General features: G+C 35.9%; 1 protein-coding gene across 1 annotated transcript; it reads right to left on the bottom strand.

Moving 5' to 3' along the window:
* Positions 1-16,407: 16,407 nt before the first annotated feature.
* LOC149827836 (AAA-ATPase ASD, mitochondrial-like) lies at positions 16,408-18,039 on the bottom strand. Its single transcript, XM_090018581.1, has one exon. It carries the CDS (start codon positions 18,037-18,039, stop codon positions 16,612-16,614), a length of 1,428 nt encoding a protein of 475 aa, XP_089874707.1. The 3' UTR covers positions 16,408-16,611.
* Between the last annotated feature and the right edge of the window lie 1,392 nt (positions 18,040-19,431).

Here is a 19,431-nt window from a genome sequence, read left to right as displayed (position 1 = left end):
GTGCAGTTTCAAAAATTTAGCATGAGTCATGACTAAAAATTGTCAACCAAGAATTCGTCCACGAAAGCATCTCACATATCCATCACATCTAGCTTTAATCAATCCATCTATAAAAAAAATGGCAAGAACAAGGGGGAAAAGACAGATCTTAAAAGTTTGACAACTTTAAAGTTTTAAACAATGAAAGGATTAAATCCTGCAGAAAGGGTCTTAACAGCTCTAGATGAGCTCTTCTCGAAAGAAAGAAAGAGAAAAACCAGCTTTGGATGAGAATATTTGTCCAACTTTTATTTTTTTTCCTTTTAAAATGATGCTAAAGGCATTGGATTGTAGGGTCATGAAAAGTCATGCCCGCACGCACCCACATGTGCACCTGGACAATGAATGCCCAAGGTCGGCCATGCCTGGGCACAAACTGGTGCTTGACATTTCTAGGTTACTAGGCTGGATCTTATTTATGCTTTTAATTATAAACAGGGACCATCTAAGATATACTAAATCTGAAAGCATTTCTAGAAGCAAACCTGAATCACAGAGAACCTTCGCTTCATTATGATTTTCAGGACGGAGATGACCAAAACCTGCAAAAAAAAATTTAAAACGTTGAAAAAAGGGATCAGCTGGCAATAATAACAATGAAATACAGAATGTCCAAATAAACAAGATTGAAACTGAAGGTGCATAGCTCAACTTATGGAGCTGCAGCAAGTAAACCAGTCGGATGTGGTTTTGATGTAAAATAACCAGATCCAACCTATTTGGATCAAGCATTATCAAATTCATAATTGTACTCATCCATGATGAGCTAGTCACTTCCTTCACTGTATTACTATGTAACAAAATGGTATATAAACAATTTAAGATAGTTAAAAAACCATCAATATAACAGTATTACATCAAGATACAAACATATAAATTACCAAATCCTCATTAAGCCCCTCATAAATGCACTGGAAGTCCACATTCATGATAACAGCTTGTTGCTACAAAGCAAGTGCGCTAAAACTAGAGCTAAACTCAAGCAGTAGGGTTGGAAATTTCAAGAAAAAGGAACAAAAATCACATGAAGAAACGAAAGCCAGGGAATACAAATCAGCAATATAACATTGCAGAGATTACATAAATGGTAAGATCTAGTTGCTTGCCTAACATATCGAGAACTGAGTTTGTCCCTGTAGTTTTTTTCACAGAGAGACAACAATTGAATTTCGTCTCCGAGACTTTGATAGTACATCAGAACATTCTCCTTGCAACTGAATACTGTCCGTATAATCCAAACATTCTCCTTGCAACTTTTGAGATAATTCCATCAGGAAAAAAGTAGCTATATAAGGCTAGCCGTTTGGGGGCTCTTAAATGCCCTTCATGGTGGCTGGGGCATATATAAACCCCAACCCCCCCCCCCCCCCTCTCTCTCTCTCTCTCTCTCTCTCTCTCTCTTTTGTTGTAGAATTCAGATCCGGCTGCAGGATCCATACCTAAGATTTATATCGGGTTGCAGTTTGGATCTATACCTAAGATTCAAATCCATACCTGCTTACAATCTGAATCTATACCTAAGATCCATACCTGTTTACAGTTCAAATCCTTACCCACTTGTATACAGGGTCCATACCTATATCTAAACCCAGAATCCATACCCAATTCGAGCCTACATCAAGCCTGGATCAACCTAACCTAGTCAAGTGGCTGTTCAAGGTAGTTCGTGTCAAGGTTATCAGTCTCACCCAGTGCAGGGCGTGGACTGATTTTTGCAAGTAGGAGAAGGCTCGGTTGCTATGACACATAGGTGCGAGTGTGGATGCAATGATGCGGCACTTTAAAAAAACTTGGGTGCAGGGGTGCGAGGAGGGTATATATATAAAATTTTTAACAGTTTTAAGTTAACACTAATGAAATAAAAACAATTATTATATCAATTCATCATGCATAAATTCATTCAATAAATCAAATTAATAATCTACAATTGTTATTCCTCATCAATAAGAATAACACCACTGTTGTGGAGGTGCGGATATATATATATATATATATATATATAGTGTATGTGTGTGAACTTATATATATCTATATATATATATATCTATATATCTATATATCTATATATATAATATAGATAAAACTAGACTTGGTTAGAGTTAACTGAATCTATTTTTGGACAGAAATGGACCTCAGTGTGGTTGATTTCACCTGACACAAAGGAAGCCGTGTCCAAGTGTCACACCCGCATGGGTTTGGGTGTGACACAGGTGTGGGTGCCCTCTTAAAAGAGTCCGTGTTGCATAGTTCGGTTGTATCTTAGGAGCATAATTGCACGGGTACCCATTGCACCGATGATTTAATCCTAAGTAGGGCAACTATCGCTTGAAAGATAGCACATGTACATGTGTGCCTCAAGCATATTTTTCAACATGTCAGACTCACAAATATATCATCTTCCACAAGATCTTCAACACCATGATCAAAATATGGTACATAAAAAGACCCCTGACACAAATTTCATTTTTTATATTAAAATCAGAAAAAGCAATGAGTAGCTTGGAAAACCTAAAATGGGAGATAAAATCAAACCCAAGCAACCAACTATATTTGCAGTCTGTTTTCAGCATTTCACAACAATTCTGAACAGTTCATTTATCCTACGTTCTCAAACACTGATTGGATCTCAGCTGCCTCTAATGACTATTGTAATATCTGACATCCAATTCAATGCATCATCCAACACTGAAATAATGCATTATTTGTAACAATGTATTTTTCTGTAAATAAGCCAGTCCAAGCTCAGCTTACCACAAGATTGAACCAAGCTTGAACACCTCAAGATTGGCTTGTTTAGGTTATTTTACTGCTTCTTGGCACTAATTATGTTGCTTCCAACTTTGATGCCAAGACCAAGTAGCAGCAAGTCTTGGTCATCCTGTTTCATATAAACTTGGGAAATTTGAGTTTGTTTTTTTTGTGTGTGTTTCACACTTATCCTCAAACCTAGGATAACTTGTGGCACTGCATTATGCACCATAACACAATATCCCTACTTATCCTATTTATACGAATCAGTGGGTGAATCCAAACGCCCCCTTAAAGATAAACTTTTCCAAGAATTTTGTGTTAAAAATGTGTCTACCAATAAATGTTATGGATGTCGAGAAGAATATGTAGATCAGAGCATATTGAAGTGGCTTGCAATCATATAAATAAGAGTTTGTTTGTAGCACTATTGCTATGCTTTACATTAGCTTAGATCATCCAATAGGTGATCAACAACAATATTTCAGTCTTGTGTGTTCTTAGATAAGTCCCTCTTATGCAATTATAATTGAGAAAGAAGTTTATAATGCATATTACTTTATGAAGGTGATCTAATACTTTGTCCATCTATCATATATTATTTGTTTAGAAATTTCCTGAAAAGCTGATATAGGATCTTCTCTCCATTAGAACAATAGGCATTTATGATCAGTTAGCATCAGTGACAAAAATCAGCAGACAAACTGGAAAAGCTTGAGTTAGATGCAAATTTGAATGAAAAGAATCTGCATTCGCTTTAGTAGGATTGACAAAGTTCACATATGTTGCAATTGGTAGAGGAGAATGTTTCACAAAGCGCATAGGGTTACACACAAGATAGAGTAAGAACTGATAAACAACAATTGTATTAGATGCTTATGCAAATATATATTTACTTGCTCACGCTAACGAGTACTCTGCAAACCTAAACCTATAAAAACAAAGCATGAAGAAGGAGATGCATACTTCTATCTCGTTGATGATAGCCGCATTACGCCAACCAGCCTTTGATGGTCCTCTCAAATCACTGAATAAATGATCACCAAAATATATCACCTAGAAACAAGAAACAAAAGATTATTAACCAGAGAAGGAGAATGAAAAAGAGGGAAGGGCGTTGCATCCTATCACTCTGCAACTGTTACACTGTTGGAGATTTGGGACCTTCTGTCTTGATCACGTGACCAATACTTGGAGGCGCGCAACAAAGCGCTTTTTTAAAAGCGATAGTTGCCCCACCAGGTTTGATACTGGGTGGAGTAAGGTTGTTCACAACTTAGCTTCTGGGATACAACCAAGTCTCACCTTTCTTGTAATATTAACCACCCCTAGCACTGCGTAGGCTAGTCACCACAACACAGTTACCCTGAACAACTTTAGGGTGAGGGAGAAGAAGGAGAAAACCAAAGTAAGTTTAGAACCTTGTAGCGTCCCATAAAGAGCGGCCGCTGATCAAACATGAGTACCACGTGTTGACACGTTAAGGCAAACCAAAAGTAACAATGGAAATTCACAAGTTACAAAGGAAATTCGCAAGTCAAAAAGGACATTGCCATGGTCAAGCAACAATCTTTTCAACGAGGTACAAAATTTGTCCAAAAACATAGGTCAAAGATCGAACCAGACCTGATCGAATCCGAGAACAAGGCCAAGCAAATCCAAATCAAAATATTTAATATTCATTTGACAAGCCCACTATCTAATGCCCCTAATGTCCCTTGCGGGCCTTGCCCTCTGAGGCAACTCTCCTCTTTTTAAACTCATGGAGTTATGATCATCACGAGACTAAACATTTTTATAAAGTAGGCTTTTCCCTCTAAAATCTTTTATCAAACAACAACAAAAAGGGTTATTTTTTCCAAAGACATTGGTTCTAGGTAGACATAATTTTGAGCCAAATAACAACAAACACTACACTAGATGGATCGTGATCAGCCCACCCATGACGGTCAGGCTGTGGTTGGGCGTTGCCTATGTCATACTACACTACTGAATGCTAAACTGATAATTAAAGCAAATACAGAAGAGAAAGAACAAACCAGATCCTAGAAACACAAATATCAAAAGCCTAACACACCTTTTCATATTCCATCATGAAAATAACTCCCAAAAAACTGGTGGTTGTAAACACCCCAAATTTTCCTCATCCATTCTCAGACAATCCCCCTCGTGCAGTGCCAACCCTGTTAGGTCAGTGTAGGAGTCAAAACCTAAGTTTATGTCAGAAAGTTACCATTTTACCCACTTTCATTAGGAAAATTACCATTTTACCCCTAGGTCATCCCGAACCCCAGTCATTTGGAGTCAACCAAGCTCATTGGTTGATTCAGAACAGTTAAAAATGTTAGTCATTTCTGGCTCACCTGAGCTCATGATGAACAGATCATTTTCATTTCTGAGCATTCCTGTCAAAATGAGATAATTTCTTCAGAAATAAGCTCATATCTCATTCAAATCTAAGCCAATTGTCTCAGAGTCAGTCATTCACAGTCAATCCTATTCCTCTGAGTCTAGTTTAAGTTCATTAGGAGTTCAAGTGATTCAGTTTCAGTTCAAAACCACTTCCAAGTGTCTAGTAGCCCATTTCAGCTCATTTAGCTGAAATTGAGATGAGTCCAGTCAATTGAGCTAGTGTTCAAGCTTCAGTTTTAGTTCATCTCAGTGTTACTAATCTTTGTTCCAGCTGAAACCCAGTTATGGATCGTAATTCACTTCACTTCAGTGACCATTTTGTACCATTTCTCTAAAAATGGCAGCTTTTCTCGATAATTCAGTCTATGAGTTCAGTTGAGTCAGTGTCATGTCAGTTCACTTGAGTTTTAAAACCCTAAAACCCGGCTCAATCTAGTTCATTTTAGTTCAAATCAGTTCAAACCCCAATTTTCAGTGTCACTCTAGTCCGGTAGAGCCCAAAAACCATTTATTGAATCATTTCACAAATTTTATCAATTTTAACACTTTTTGAACACGTACAAGTGTCAATTAAAGTTTGATATCCAAATTTCTTCATTCAGGGTTAACATTTCGCATGGCATTTCATACCATTTCTCATCATTTCATATCATTTCTCAACATTTCATAACATTTCATTTCATTTCATTTTCGAGATCCAGAACTCCAGTTTTATAAATTCCAGTCAAGATTGCATTTTAAAAGTTTTCAAAAATCAATTTCAAACCCTGGATTTCTAAAATTGAAATTTTACCCCCAAGATTCTAAATTTGGAAATATTTTCTCGAGAAAAATAATCTGGTTTTCTTTCAAATTCAAAATTTTAAATTCTAAACTGGATTTGCTTCACAACGGGGTATTGAACTTCAAATTCTGAGCTCATTTCAAAAACTGCAAAAAATAACTCGTTTCGTCCAGAAATTTTCTAAAAAGACCATTCTACCTCTATGATTCTCAAAATTAATTTCAAATTTGGAAAGTGACCCCACTCTGAGATGACTTATCTACTTACTCGAGATGGCATTCTATGATGTCAGTTTGGGCATGAATTGGCTATTTGGACATAACACGACTCTTTATTGTCGAGGCAAGAAGGTGTGCTTAGAGCGACACAATATTTCAGCGTTGTTTTTTCAGGCGACTAGGCTGGTTGGCAAGGTAAAGATCGTATCATCGATGGAGATCTCTAAGTACCATAAGAAGAGGTGTGCGATATTCTTGGCTAGTGTGTCTGCGGATAGCCAACATGGTTTATGAGTTTTCTGATGTTTTTTAGAGAACTTACCAGGTTTATTGCCTCTCTGTGAGATCAAGTTTTTGAACAAATTGATGTTTGGAATGACACCGGTGTCATAAGCGCTGTATCGTATGGCACCTGCTGAGCTCGTGGAGTTAAAGAAGTAATTGCAGGAACTTTTTGGCAAGGGATTTATTAGAATGAGTGTGTCACCTTGGGGTGTACCAGTCTTATTTGTGAAAAAGAATAACAGATTCATGAGGCATTGTATTGACTATTAGATACTTTGTTCGATCTGTTTAGGATATGTGCACTGCTTGATTTGTTTAAGATATACGTTAGACTGCGTTCCCTTGAACATATACATATATAAATATGTTAGACTGTGTATTTCTTGAACCTATTAAAAATATGGGTTCTAAATTTACAACTGTTTGGGGTTTAATCAGTGATTTAATATGGGTTTGCGTATGATTTTCATTGGATCGTGTACCTCGATATAGATTTCATGTGCTGTCATGTTTTTTTATAAACTGATTTGTGCATGATTCAGACCATAGCGTCAAGTCAAGAAAATAAATTTTCTTGCATTCACCATGTTGATTAGTATGAGTCAGTTTGACTTTGTACAGAATCTTGAACATGTTGTCTTTCCATGCTCAGGGTCACACATATCCAGATATTTTTTTTTCTATATTCTCAGAGTTTTACATATTCTGATTTTCTTTTTCCCAGTGCATTGGTGGTTACCTTTCATACATGAATATATATAGATTTTAGTATAGCATCATGATAGGATTTGGTTTTTTTTCTTGGTGGATATTGTAAGATTATGAAAGGTTATATTATACTCAATTTTGTGTTACATAAGACTGAGCTAACTGATTTTTTATTTATTTCAGATTCTTGGACTGTCAGATTTGAGACAGATTCTTGAACTGACATATTCAGGATAGATTCTTGAACCAACAAGTTCAAGACAGATTCTTGTATCAGTCAGAGTATATATATATATATATATATATATATATATATATATATATATATATATATATATATATATGTATGTATAATGACATATATATCCTGATCAAGATATACATATGTTGGTACAGATTCAGGGTAATGATTGTAGGTACATATATTCAACATAATACATGCCTACACTTATACAAAAAAAATCATTGTTGCTTGTGCACAATGAAATGTATGAGTATTCCATATTGATGTATATATGTACGGGCTAATATATATATATATATATGTTTTAAGTGTCGTGGTCAGTGAATTCTGAGAAATTTGGTTATGCGTGCCATATATAATTTTCTGTTTTAGTCTTGGTTGCATACACAATTCAATTATGTGATTTACTATGTTGCAAATCTGATTTCAGTGTTTTGATTGTCATGCTTTGGAAATCTGATTATAGTTTTGTGTATGGAGACCGACCTTCTTAAATTTCAGCAAAGTGTTTTGTTAAATGGATTATAAGAAATCAGATTTGAAAGGTTGTTTGAAAAATTGAATTTTTCTTTATGATATTCCAAAAATCTGATTTCTTTTGGAACTAAAAAATTTAGCCGGTTAGGGATAGTTAATTGAATATGAACCAAATGAGTGTTGAATTTGATCGGTCTCAAAATGTTTGGATTCTAGGTCAATATGATCTGATCATGCTTTATAAAGTTTGCATATGTTCACTAGCCATGAATATGCTTTGGTATCATGTCTTGTGAACTATGATCATTATATTATATTAGTCAATGTATGATTGTTGATATTGTATAATTTACGTAGTGGTTGTCTGTGAACCACTGATGGGACTTTTGAGGCCAGGAGCATGTGTTGCTCGTGTAGTGATAAATTATAAAATACATTGCAAAATTAATTATACTGTTGAATTTGTAAAGCAATGGCCCAAATCTGCTATTGCATGATGATTTGCATACCTGTTCTTGTATAAAAAGCCCTTAATTGAATAAAAGTGGTAAAAGAGACCAAACAATATAATAAGTTTCTTCCTTGGTGGCCCTCTGAAAGGGTGAGAATCTCGAATGGTGGCAATGGGGGGACCGTGAGGATACTAAACACCATGTGCATTTGTTTTTCCCAAGAATCCGATGTGTAGTTTGTGTTTCCAGCCACAGTTGTAGAAAACTTTTGCCACAGATGCTGTTGTTAGACTCAACTGCAGTTATTGGTATACTGAGAAAGCGATGTCAATAGATGTTAATTTTCTTGTCATTTCGACTTTAGGTGATGATTCATAATATTTCGATTGATAGTGATGATTCTTGATGTCGGTCAAGGAACATGTGTAGAACCTAATAAATAAAATATAAATTGTGTGTAAAGCTACCGCTAAGAACTGTCTTGAACCTAAAAAATTTAGCTCATTTTTTAGTATCCACGAGTTTTAAGAAAGTGAGAAGTAAATTATTTACATTAATTAGGGACATGCTTGCAAAAACAATACTAATAATTGAACTTAAAAAATTATTAACGCATGTTGCATTTATTCATGCATCCCTAAGTGTTTAATTTAGCATGAGATTGTTGGTTGTTTTATTTGAACTACTTATATTGCAAGTTTGTTCTAAATGTGTGATGTTTGTAGAGCTCTCTTAAACTTATGTTTGATTTGATGTATATTAATTTTCTTACTGTTGGATTTTGAGAGGGTGTCATACGAGAATTTTGTTTTTACCTTATTTTTAAAAATCTTTTTTCAGGTACTGAGGCACAGACATGGAGGGAGCGAGGGTTATGATGTGGTGGCCCAAGTTCTGACTGTTTTGGAGAGTTTTTGTTTTGAGGAAACATGTGAACCCTAAATGAGAATTATTTAATTAAATTAAATTAAATTTAAATTCATGGTTTGCTTTATTTTATATGTTTGAAATGATTGTTGGATTGTGTATATTAAATTCGTAATATGCCCCAGGTTTGTAGGATATCTTTTGCAATATTTTAAAATTATTTATTCATTAAAAAAAATTTTACAAAATTTTGAGTGTCAGTTTGGGGTCATTACAAAACACATAGTTTGGCCCATTTCAGCTCATCAACCTCTTCCACGATGCAACATAATATCCTTCAACCTTAGAACCTATATCAGACTCTAACACACGTCCTTATGCAACCCAAGAACTCCTGGACCAAGTCCTTATCAAAACTCGCATGACTCAATATTGCCTAGACCAAACCCCAACCCCAACCCCAACCCAAACCCTAACCCAAACCCCAACCCCAACCCAAGCCCAAGTTAAAAGTCTAAATCCAAATCCAAATCAAAGACAAAGGTTAAGCATCAAGGGTCAAAATTAATAGCGAACCCAAACCCAAATCTAAACCCAAGCCCAAGATCCAAGATCCAAATCTAAATGCACGTCAAAGGTCAAAGGTTAAGGGTCAAGGGTAAAGGGCTAAGGGCTAAGGGCTAAGAGTCAAGATCAAAATCAAAGTTAATGTCAAGATCCAAGATTAAGATCCAAGATCCAAGAATAAAGATATATATGCACAAGCCCAAGATCTAATACCCTTGAGGGCCGTGCCTTTTAAAGCACCACCCCTCTATATAAGGACAAGAGTTTTCTTAAAAACCTTTAATGTGAGACTAAACCTTTGTAGAGAATCATATATCTTACAAACTTAAAAAAATAAGAAAAACTATGAGAAAACTTAGGGATAATTTTGAGCCAAATTTCAACAATCATTCACATGGATCAACACTATAGAAGAGTACTACAAAGGCTGTTTATGAAGATTCAGTGCATAAGTGAAGTTACCTTTTGGGTTTAAATACCGACGTTAGTGTTACTTAGTCAGTCTGGACCTCAATAGTATTAACTTTAAATTGAGAATCCTAATAAACCTTCCAAACACCATAACACATACTTTCAATACAGGTGGTCATAATGTGTCTACCAATATATAGAAGCCACACACTAAAAGTCCTAAGTTGTGTCCCAATTTTATGAGCACTCTAGAGACAAAGTCTCAGTCTCATATAAGGTGACCTCCACCTTCACACTCATAAAGGTAAGTCCATCAAGGTTGTAAATCTGTTTGAAACACTTCAACCATAAGGTTTATAGATCTTATTAAGAGTTCAATTCGAACTCAACTTCCATACACATGTTTCGAGCACTTGACATTAGGAATAAAAAAATTATTAAGTGCTCAATCCAATCACTCAGAGATTTGTCCTTCCCATTGAACTACTCGACATGGCTTGATCCTTGTCATGCGATTGGGTTTTTGTCAATGGTGATTGTTTTTATAGACTTTAATCTCATTCTCCTTGACATCTTAAAGATGATATCTCGAGAAAGTTCCTTTATCAACAGATCCACTAAGTTTTGACAAGATTTTACATATTCAATTGAGATTACTTCTTGCTTGAGTAAACTATTCACATAATTGTGCTTTAGACTGATATGTCTAGATTTTCTACCATAAATATTACTTTTCGCTTTGTATGTAGTTGCTTGACTATCGTAACGTATAACTATCAGAGGTACTGACTTGTCTCCTAATGGTATTTTCGTTAAGAGATTCTTTAGCCACTCAGCTTTCATACTAGCTGATACTAGTGTTATTAACTCTGCTTCCATTATAGAATGAGTTATCACAGTTTGCTTCTTAAATCTTTAAGCAATTACTCCAGATTCAAGGGTAAATGTTCAACTACTTATGGATAATGACTCATTGAAATCAGAATTTCAGTTTGCATCACTTTACCCTTCAAGTATAATAAGTCCTCTCGCATAGAATATTCTATATACTAGAGTTCCTCTCAGGTACTTCAGGACTCGATATATTGCATCATAATGTCCTTATCCTAGATTACTAGTATATTGGCTTAATTTGTTTATTCTGAAAGCTATGTATGGTCTAGTTTCATTCATAGCATACATGAGACTGCGAATAACACTTGCATACTCCAATTGAGATAAACTTCTTTTAGTGTTCATCAATAGCTTAACACTAGGATCATTCGAAGTAGCAATGGGCTTACAATCATAATAATTATATTTTCTTAATATTTTCTCAATATAGTGGGATTAAGTTAATGCATAACCATTTTTATGTCTAATTAGTTTAATACAAAATATAACATAAGCTAATCGCATGTCTTTCATGTCAAATTTAGAAGAAAGAAGACTTTTGGTATTATTTATATATTCTATATTATTACTCATGATTAACATATCATCCACATAGAGACAAATAACTATAACACAACTATTTTCTACTTTGCTATATATGCATTTATCAAAGTCATGAATTCTAAAATCATATAAAATAATTACTTAATCAAAATTCTCATATCATCGTTGAAGTGATTGTTTTAAGCCATGCAATGACTTTAAGTGTTTGCAAACTTTCTTTTCATAACCAGTATTTTGTCTATGTATTCAATAATTTTTATAAAATTCAATACTCATTTGAAAGATATTCACCACCTCTATCAGATTTAAAAGACTTTATTTTGCAATTATGAAAGATTTCAGCCTCAACTTTAAAAATCTAAAAATTTTCAAATAATTCATCTTTTGTTTTCATAAGCATATTTTGTAAAATAATCAATAAAAGTTATAAAATAATTGTTACCCCGACGAGTTGGAGTATTTTTTAAATCACATACATGACCGTATATTAAATCTAATAATTTAGACATCAATTTTTTAAATGTTCATATTTGCATTTTAGAATAAGTCATAAGTTACCCATGCTTCTCAAAAGACTTATAATTAACATATCATAATCTAACATGCTATAAATCATATAAGTCAAGCATATAAATAGAAGAAGAATCAACTTTCTTACTCAAAGTGAGTTTGAACAACTCATTGGTGACATAACTTTTGCCTACAAACTTGTGGTTCTTCGATAATATAATACTGTCAAATTTCAATATAACTTTGAAACCATGAGTTGTAAGCAAATAGGCAGATACAATATTTTTCATGACGGTAGGTACATGATATACATTTTGAAGGTTAAGCATTTTCTAAAGATGAAATGAAGTTTCACACTCTCTTTCTATGAACCATAGCTTCATGTTTATCATCCATATAAATCATATATTCTTCTCCCATGATTTCGTATGTTTTGAACATATTTCTATATTTGCATGAATTGATCGTTGATCCAGAATCAACATACCGCCATTTATCTCAATTAATCATAAATATCTCACTAACTATAACCAACAGATCATCATTGGGTTTACTAGCTTTATTGCCTTGAAATTTTCTCCTGTATCAACATTCTCTCATATAGTGACTTAGTTTTCCACAAGTATAGCAAAAAATATTATTGTTTTTTTTAACAATGAAATTTGATTTCTTGTTCTTGTTCCTAAGTTTGGGATTGAATTTTGGTTTTCGTTCAACCATATTTATCTTAGCACGTACTTCTTTTCATATTTCTTATCTCAATATTTAGCTTCTTCCTCAATTCTAAGATGTTGAAGAAGTTGTTCTAAGGTAAACTTTTTATTCTTATATTTCAATTCATTTCTATAATCTTTCCAAGATGGGGGTAATCTACCGATGATTGTAGACACTTAGAATGATTCATCAAGGTTCATACTTTCATACTTTTAAAAAATTGCCCAACCCAAACTGTGAATCCCTGTGTCTAAAATTTGGAGCCAAGCTTCCTTAGGATATCTAGTTTTTACCCTCGAAAAATCAAAATTGTATCATATTTCAGTTACGAGATGTCTGTCCCTAAATCGAGTCTGACCCTGTTCTGTCCTGTCTGTCCATCACATTCCAGAAATTGTATCGACCTGTTCCTGTTTCATATGACCCTAAAAATTAGTTTGTACCTTCTCTAAGGTGTTTGCAATATTCTCTCTAAGTTTGATTTTTTTTCTCCATACCATTTGGGCGTATCAATTTTTCTACCAAAACCTTTCAGAACGAACCTACCTTGCTTATCCGATTTTGACTTTGACTAAACTTAGACCTAATAGAGCCTACCAAAACCCCAAACCTAACCTAGGCCCACCTAGAATGCAACAAATTATGGTTTATGTCAATGATCATGTAAACTGGTAGGGGTCTGCCTACCCTAACTTGCTAATCTAAATTAAGAAAATAAATAATGTTTCTTATTATTTAAAAAAGAAACATGTTTATATTCATGTAGGATTTATGTCTGCATTTGATTTTTTCTCCATTTGTATCAATCAATTTAGGTTGTCTTGGTTATATATGCATATTGTTGGAACACGATTGCCAAAAACATGATTTTGAAAATTTGAGATCCCAACTCTAGAGGCACATTCTTAAGATTGTTATATTTAGAACTTCAATCACCCTACTACGGGATTTCTAAAGATGCAAATAGGGAATTGTATGACTGAGTCCTCAAGATACAACTAGGTTTGGACCTCAAGAGAGTCACTTCTTTGTGAGACTTGGTGACCTTTCCCACACACCAACATGCAAGCCCAAAAAGAGCAAAAGAAGAATTAGAAAAATCTAATGATCAACAAGACAAGAATGAAGAGTTTTTATAGACTTAGAAAGATTAAATGGTTTTTGGGTGATAAATGAATTTAAATGGCTATAAATTCAATATTCTAAAATTTAGATGAAAATGACTTTGAATGGTCACTCACCTTTGAGCCGTCAAGGGCCTCCAAAATCATCCAACAGCCACCAAGGCTCATAAACAACTTTAAATGTTCTCAAACATACCAACTGGCGCATATAAACCGCAAGTCAAACTTGGCTCGGTAAAAAAAGTCCAGGTAGGCTTGGTTTGATAAAAACAGATCTAGGTGCCTTTGAATGCTCATCGTGCAGCATCGAACATGCAAAGTGCACCATATTTTGCCTCAAGTGCCCTTGCAAGCGTGCAACAATGACAAACAACAAGTCACCCTAAAACACATGAATTTTTAATTTTAAATGGAAAAAAGATTATTTAAACCCCTAAAAATTTCTCCCCACTAAACATTTTTCAAAGACATTTTTGAGGGAAACAATAAATGAACCAAAACTTTACAGAGTAAGTGATTTGTACTTTTCCATCATGTGAAAAGGAGTTAATTTTGAAAGTTTTTCCAACATGTATATCAGATCGAGAAACACGAGGGCAAAGTTGCATTTGAATTTGTGTTGAAATCAATCTAGGCATATACTAAGCCCAAGTGGTTTGGTGCAGTAGAAGGGGCGTTGGTCACTAGACGGGTCATCCAGGTTCCATTCCCATGAGCATCAGCCCCTTGCATTAATGAGGGATACGGATAAGCCCATGCTCTGCTGAAGTTTGGCGACTAAGGGTAAGAGGTGTGACACGGGTTTACATTGTTGGGACAATGACTGTAAGTACGGCAGGCCTAGCCAGCACAACCAGGTCTCTGGCTCCAAAGGTGGTTTCCCGTCCATGGAAAAAAAATCTAGGTACATGTTATGAAGAACCAACTTGATCAGGTATAAATTGGTACCGGACTTTTCATATCCTGGAGCTGAATACATAGGTTTAAATTTTGGACTTGCAACCATGAGTCTTATTGAGATTTGATTATGTCGTTTCCATTCATAGTCACAAATATCCTGAAATTTTCAAAATATCACAAAATTTTCGCAATATTTGTAAAGGATGATAGCATATTAAAAACGTGATATGTAGAAAATGTAGCCTATTTGGGAATGTCATCTTGTTAACAAGATCTTAATGTTATAAAGTCAATTTTTGCCTAGTTTTTATATTTATTTGCGTTTTTTGTTCTTAGTATATATATATATATATATATATATATATATATATATATATAGAGAGAGAGAGAGAGAGAGAGAGAGAGAGAGATGCCTGTATCATCAAACATAAAAAAAGTCTGATGCAAATCAGACGCTTTTGTGCTTGAAAAGTAAACGCTTTTGTGCTTTTGTGATGAAAACCTTTTTTTGGGTTTTTTTTGGATGCACGGTGGGAGTTTGTGCATCCGAGCCTTATTCCACGGAAACCTGTTAAATGATACAAGTTTTTTTTTGTGTGTATATATATACTCACACACGAGTAATGAGTTCCTTAGGCCCCTTTTTCTTTAGGTCTTGTTAGGTTCCCTCAAAAATCATAGTTTCAAGTATTTTTTCTCACGTCTAACGTTGTAGATGTGATGTATAGGTTTGTTTAGTTTGAGCCAGCTTTTGGATCGCCCGAATCTGACTTGTATATAGGATTTTTCGGTGATCTAAAATCAATGGCTATAAAGGTACCGTTTTTTCTCAGCTAAGAAAAATATAATTTTCATAAAAAAAACATGATCCAAGAGTCGATTGCCACTAAATCGAGCATGCTAAATATATCTAACGGTTCAGATCTATCATAAAACACTTAAAACCTATGGGGCAGAATAGGGCAGAATAGGGCAGAACGAGAAATGGGGCCTAATATGTCCAGTTCTCTCTCGCTCTCACTAGGGATGGCAGTGGATCGGGGGAAAACAGGCCCCCGCCCTGCCTCGCCCCGTTTGGATCGGGGATGAAGGGCATGAAATGGGGATGGAGGCGGGGATGAAGGTTAAAATTCATCCCCGGGCGGGGATGAAGGCGGGGATGGACTTACACTTTCCCCCGACCCACCCCAGCCCCGCCCCGTGCGGGGATGAAGGCGGGGATGAAGATATTTGTTGTTTTTACAAGAGAAAAACTCTCTTCTTTCAAAATATTGCGATTTTTTTCCTTGCCCATATTTGTGACCATGTTTCTAGATTGATTCTTTGATTCAGATCAGGTTTACCCGACTCACTTGTGCCTCTGCATCCGGGCACGACCTAGCATGATGCCATATGCCATGCCATCTTAGCATGCTCAATAATGCTCCCCCGTAACTTGCTGTATCGCCCATGACATCATCAATTGAAAAAAATACAACCGAACCAAGTACTTTTTGGGATAGCCAAAGGAAACCACCTCACTCAACATTTTATTACAATAATATAAACCCATAACAAAAAGTTTAAGCAGATAAAGAACTAGTTCTAAACTAATCATGAAATTGGTGGCATAAGAACAAAACGAAAGAAAAAAGCTGATCTAAATCTCTTTGTCATCACCATCTTCTTTGGAATCACCTTCACTAACACAAGCACCATCATCCACCTCACTTGTTTAATCACCTTCACCACTCTTATCCTTCTTCAGCTTGTCCTCCTTAGCTTTGTTCATAAACTCGATCAAATTCAAAAGGCAAGGAGTCTTTGCATCTTTCTCATCTATGGTTGTTGGCATCAGCTTTTCAGCAACATCAGCAGGAGTCACTTGAACTTGACCCACCTCAAAGAGCTCTCTCACATCCTCAAAAAGTGGGTGTGAGTCCAGACCCAAGTAGTTCCTAGCCAGGACCTTGAACCCTTCAAAGCTACAATATGACATCTCTATGTGCTTATCCATTCTCCCAGTCCTTATGAGTGCAAGATCCAATTTTTCTATATGATTGGTTGTGAACACTACCAGTCTTTCATCACCGCATGCAGACCACAGTCCATCTATGAAGTTGAGAAGCCCAGAAAGTGTTACCTTGCTCTCATCTTTGCCTCCTGGAGGTTCCCCAGGGACATCATTCTTCTGTTCTGTTTCCTTCTCTCCCTTTTCTTTCTTCTTCTTTCGCATGCCGGTTAGATCCAAAGAGCAATCTATATCTTCTATGACTATGATTGATTTGCTGCTAGTTTCTATCAAGAGTTTCCTGAGCTCAGTGTTATCTTTGACAGCAGTAAGCTCCAAATCATAAACATCATAATCCATATAATTAGCCATAGCTGCAATCATGGTGGATTTACCTGTTCCAGGGGGACCATAGAGCAGGTAACCTCGTTTCCATGCTTTTCCTATCTGAGTGTAATAATCCTTGTTGTTCTTGAAGAAATCGAGATCTTTGATGATCTTGTTTTTCTTCTCGGGCTCCATCGCTAGCGTCTTAAAGGTTGCAGGGTGCTCAAAAGAGACATGACTCCACAACCTCTTCCTGTACTCATACCTGTCCACGCTAGGCTTGTTGGTGTACAGTTTCCGGTGCCGGTTTCGGATGTTGATCGCCTTCGCCTCTTCGATGACATGTTGCATGTATGAATCTACGATGAGTTCGCGGTGGCGCTTGTGGAAAGTTAAGACGTAGAATCTCTTCTCATCCGGCGAAGGATAAAAAGAAAAGGTTTGAGAGTGTTTGGCGGACTTGCAGGAAGTCCACCAGACAGTCGAACCGCGAAACTCATCGGTTATAACCTCGTGCTCGTCCATGCTCAGGATCAGATTGTGGGAGTCTTTGTCCATCCTTGCCTTGAGCTTTCGAGCTCGTTTCGACGTCGTGTTGGTGAGGTACGTCTCGATCGACCCATAGGCCTCGCTGTACCTGAAAAACTCACCGCTCAGCTCGTCGATTCGGATCTCGATGTAGGGATAGAAGAGTTCCACTGCCCTCTGCCCTGACTTAATCAAGTAGCTGCGGATGGTGTAGGGGAAATAGTCCTTGGCAATGGCTACCATGAATGCCAGTGTGGCTAACAGGGAGCCCCAGCTAGTCCACGAGGGAGTCTCCATCATAATCATACGTTATCTGCAATATTACCTTGTGAGTTTATATGCATTATTTTTGTTTTCTTGTAGGAATGTGGTGGGAAAGAGGGTCATGTGGAAAATAACAGCTTTTGAAAGATTTGGTAAGATTTTCTTTCAAAAAAACAAAATAAAAAACGTGGTGAGATCACTGAGATGTTGGATTTCAAATAAAAAAAAAGAAAAATGTGGCAATAGCTTCCTTGGCAAGGAATCTGAGTGCCTATGAAAAAAACGTGAATTTTTAATCTTGAAAATCTATGAAAACTTTAGACCGTCCATTTTCAACTCTTACAATAGCCTGCTTACCTGTCAGAATACCGGATAATCCAAGAGTACCTTCTTATAAAATCAAGCATGTAAAACACATGTACGGTCAAATTTGAGGAAAAACCCTTGAGAAGTCTGTCATATATAGCAGTAAGCACGGAAGGGAGTAGGCAGCTGCCCCCTACTCTTGTCTGGAGTATTTTTCAGTGAGAATGACAGTTTGTATTCAAACATATCAATGTATCCGTATCAAGGCCAGCTTGAAGCGTTATGAATATTTTTTTTCAAGGAAATTTGAGATCATAATGACAAAATGGAAAATAACTTTTTTATTTTTATTTTTCTTTGTGCAATATACAGCTTCCTTAAGCTACCGCTTTGTGAGTATCTGCCTTTGAATTCTTGTGTTCCCACACAGCACCAAGAGACAAAAAATAAAAAATAAAAATATTATATTTTAAGGGACGTGGGGGTGAGGCGAGGCATTTAACTCATGTCTCTTCCTGTTAAGATGTTTCCTTCGAACTTCCGATTGCTTTCCATTTCACTTTTGCTTCCTTGTCAGAATTTTAAAATTAAAAAGTTAATCTGCTTTCGATTTCACTTTTGCTTTTGCCACATTTCTTAGTCCAACTAGCTTGGCCTGCTTGAAGGCAAGGGGTGTGCCATGGGTTTACACGGTTGGAATAGACGGTAAGTATGGCACAAAAAAAAAATCTGATATTGCTCTAGCCATCATCTTAAATAACGGGATGCACAAGTGGTTGATGTCCACACCAATGTTGTCAGTATCAGTGTCGGCCCTGTATCGTTTGGCCAACGATTCAGGTGAATCAGCTCATACCGATACTCAAGTGAATCGTTCTGAATCGGCCAAAAAATAATTAAAAAATATTACATGTTGATAACGTGACACTTGTTGAAGCTATTAAAATGATATTAAAAATTAATTTTAAGTATTTTTTATATTTATAAAAGATAGCCTATTCAGGATTTTATTTTATTTTTTATGACCAAGGAAAACCCCCCACAAAGTACCGGGCCACCTCCCTGCGATGTAAAACTCGGACTGCTTCGTCTTTGGCAAGATTTTATGGTCTAGAGCAC

The sequence above is a fragment of the Nuphar pumila genome, chromosome 10 (genome assembly GCF_984573655.1).
Source record: "Nuphar pumila chromosome 10, dmNupPumi1.hap1.1, whole genome shotgun sequence".
NCBI classification, from domain to species: domain Eukaryota; kingdom Viridiplantae; phylum Streptophyta; class Magnoliopsida; order Nymphaeales; family Nymphaeaceae; genus Nuphar; species Nuphar pumila.
The sequence above is the reverse complement of the archived record's forward strand: the minus strand, read 5'-3'. Positions and strand labels throughout refer to the sequence as shown.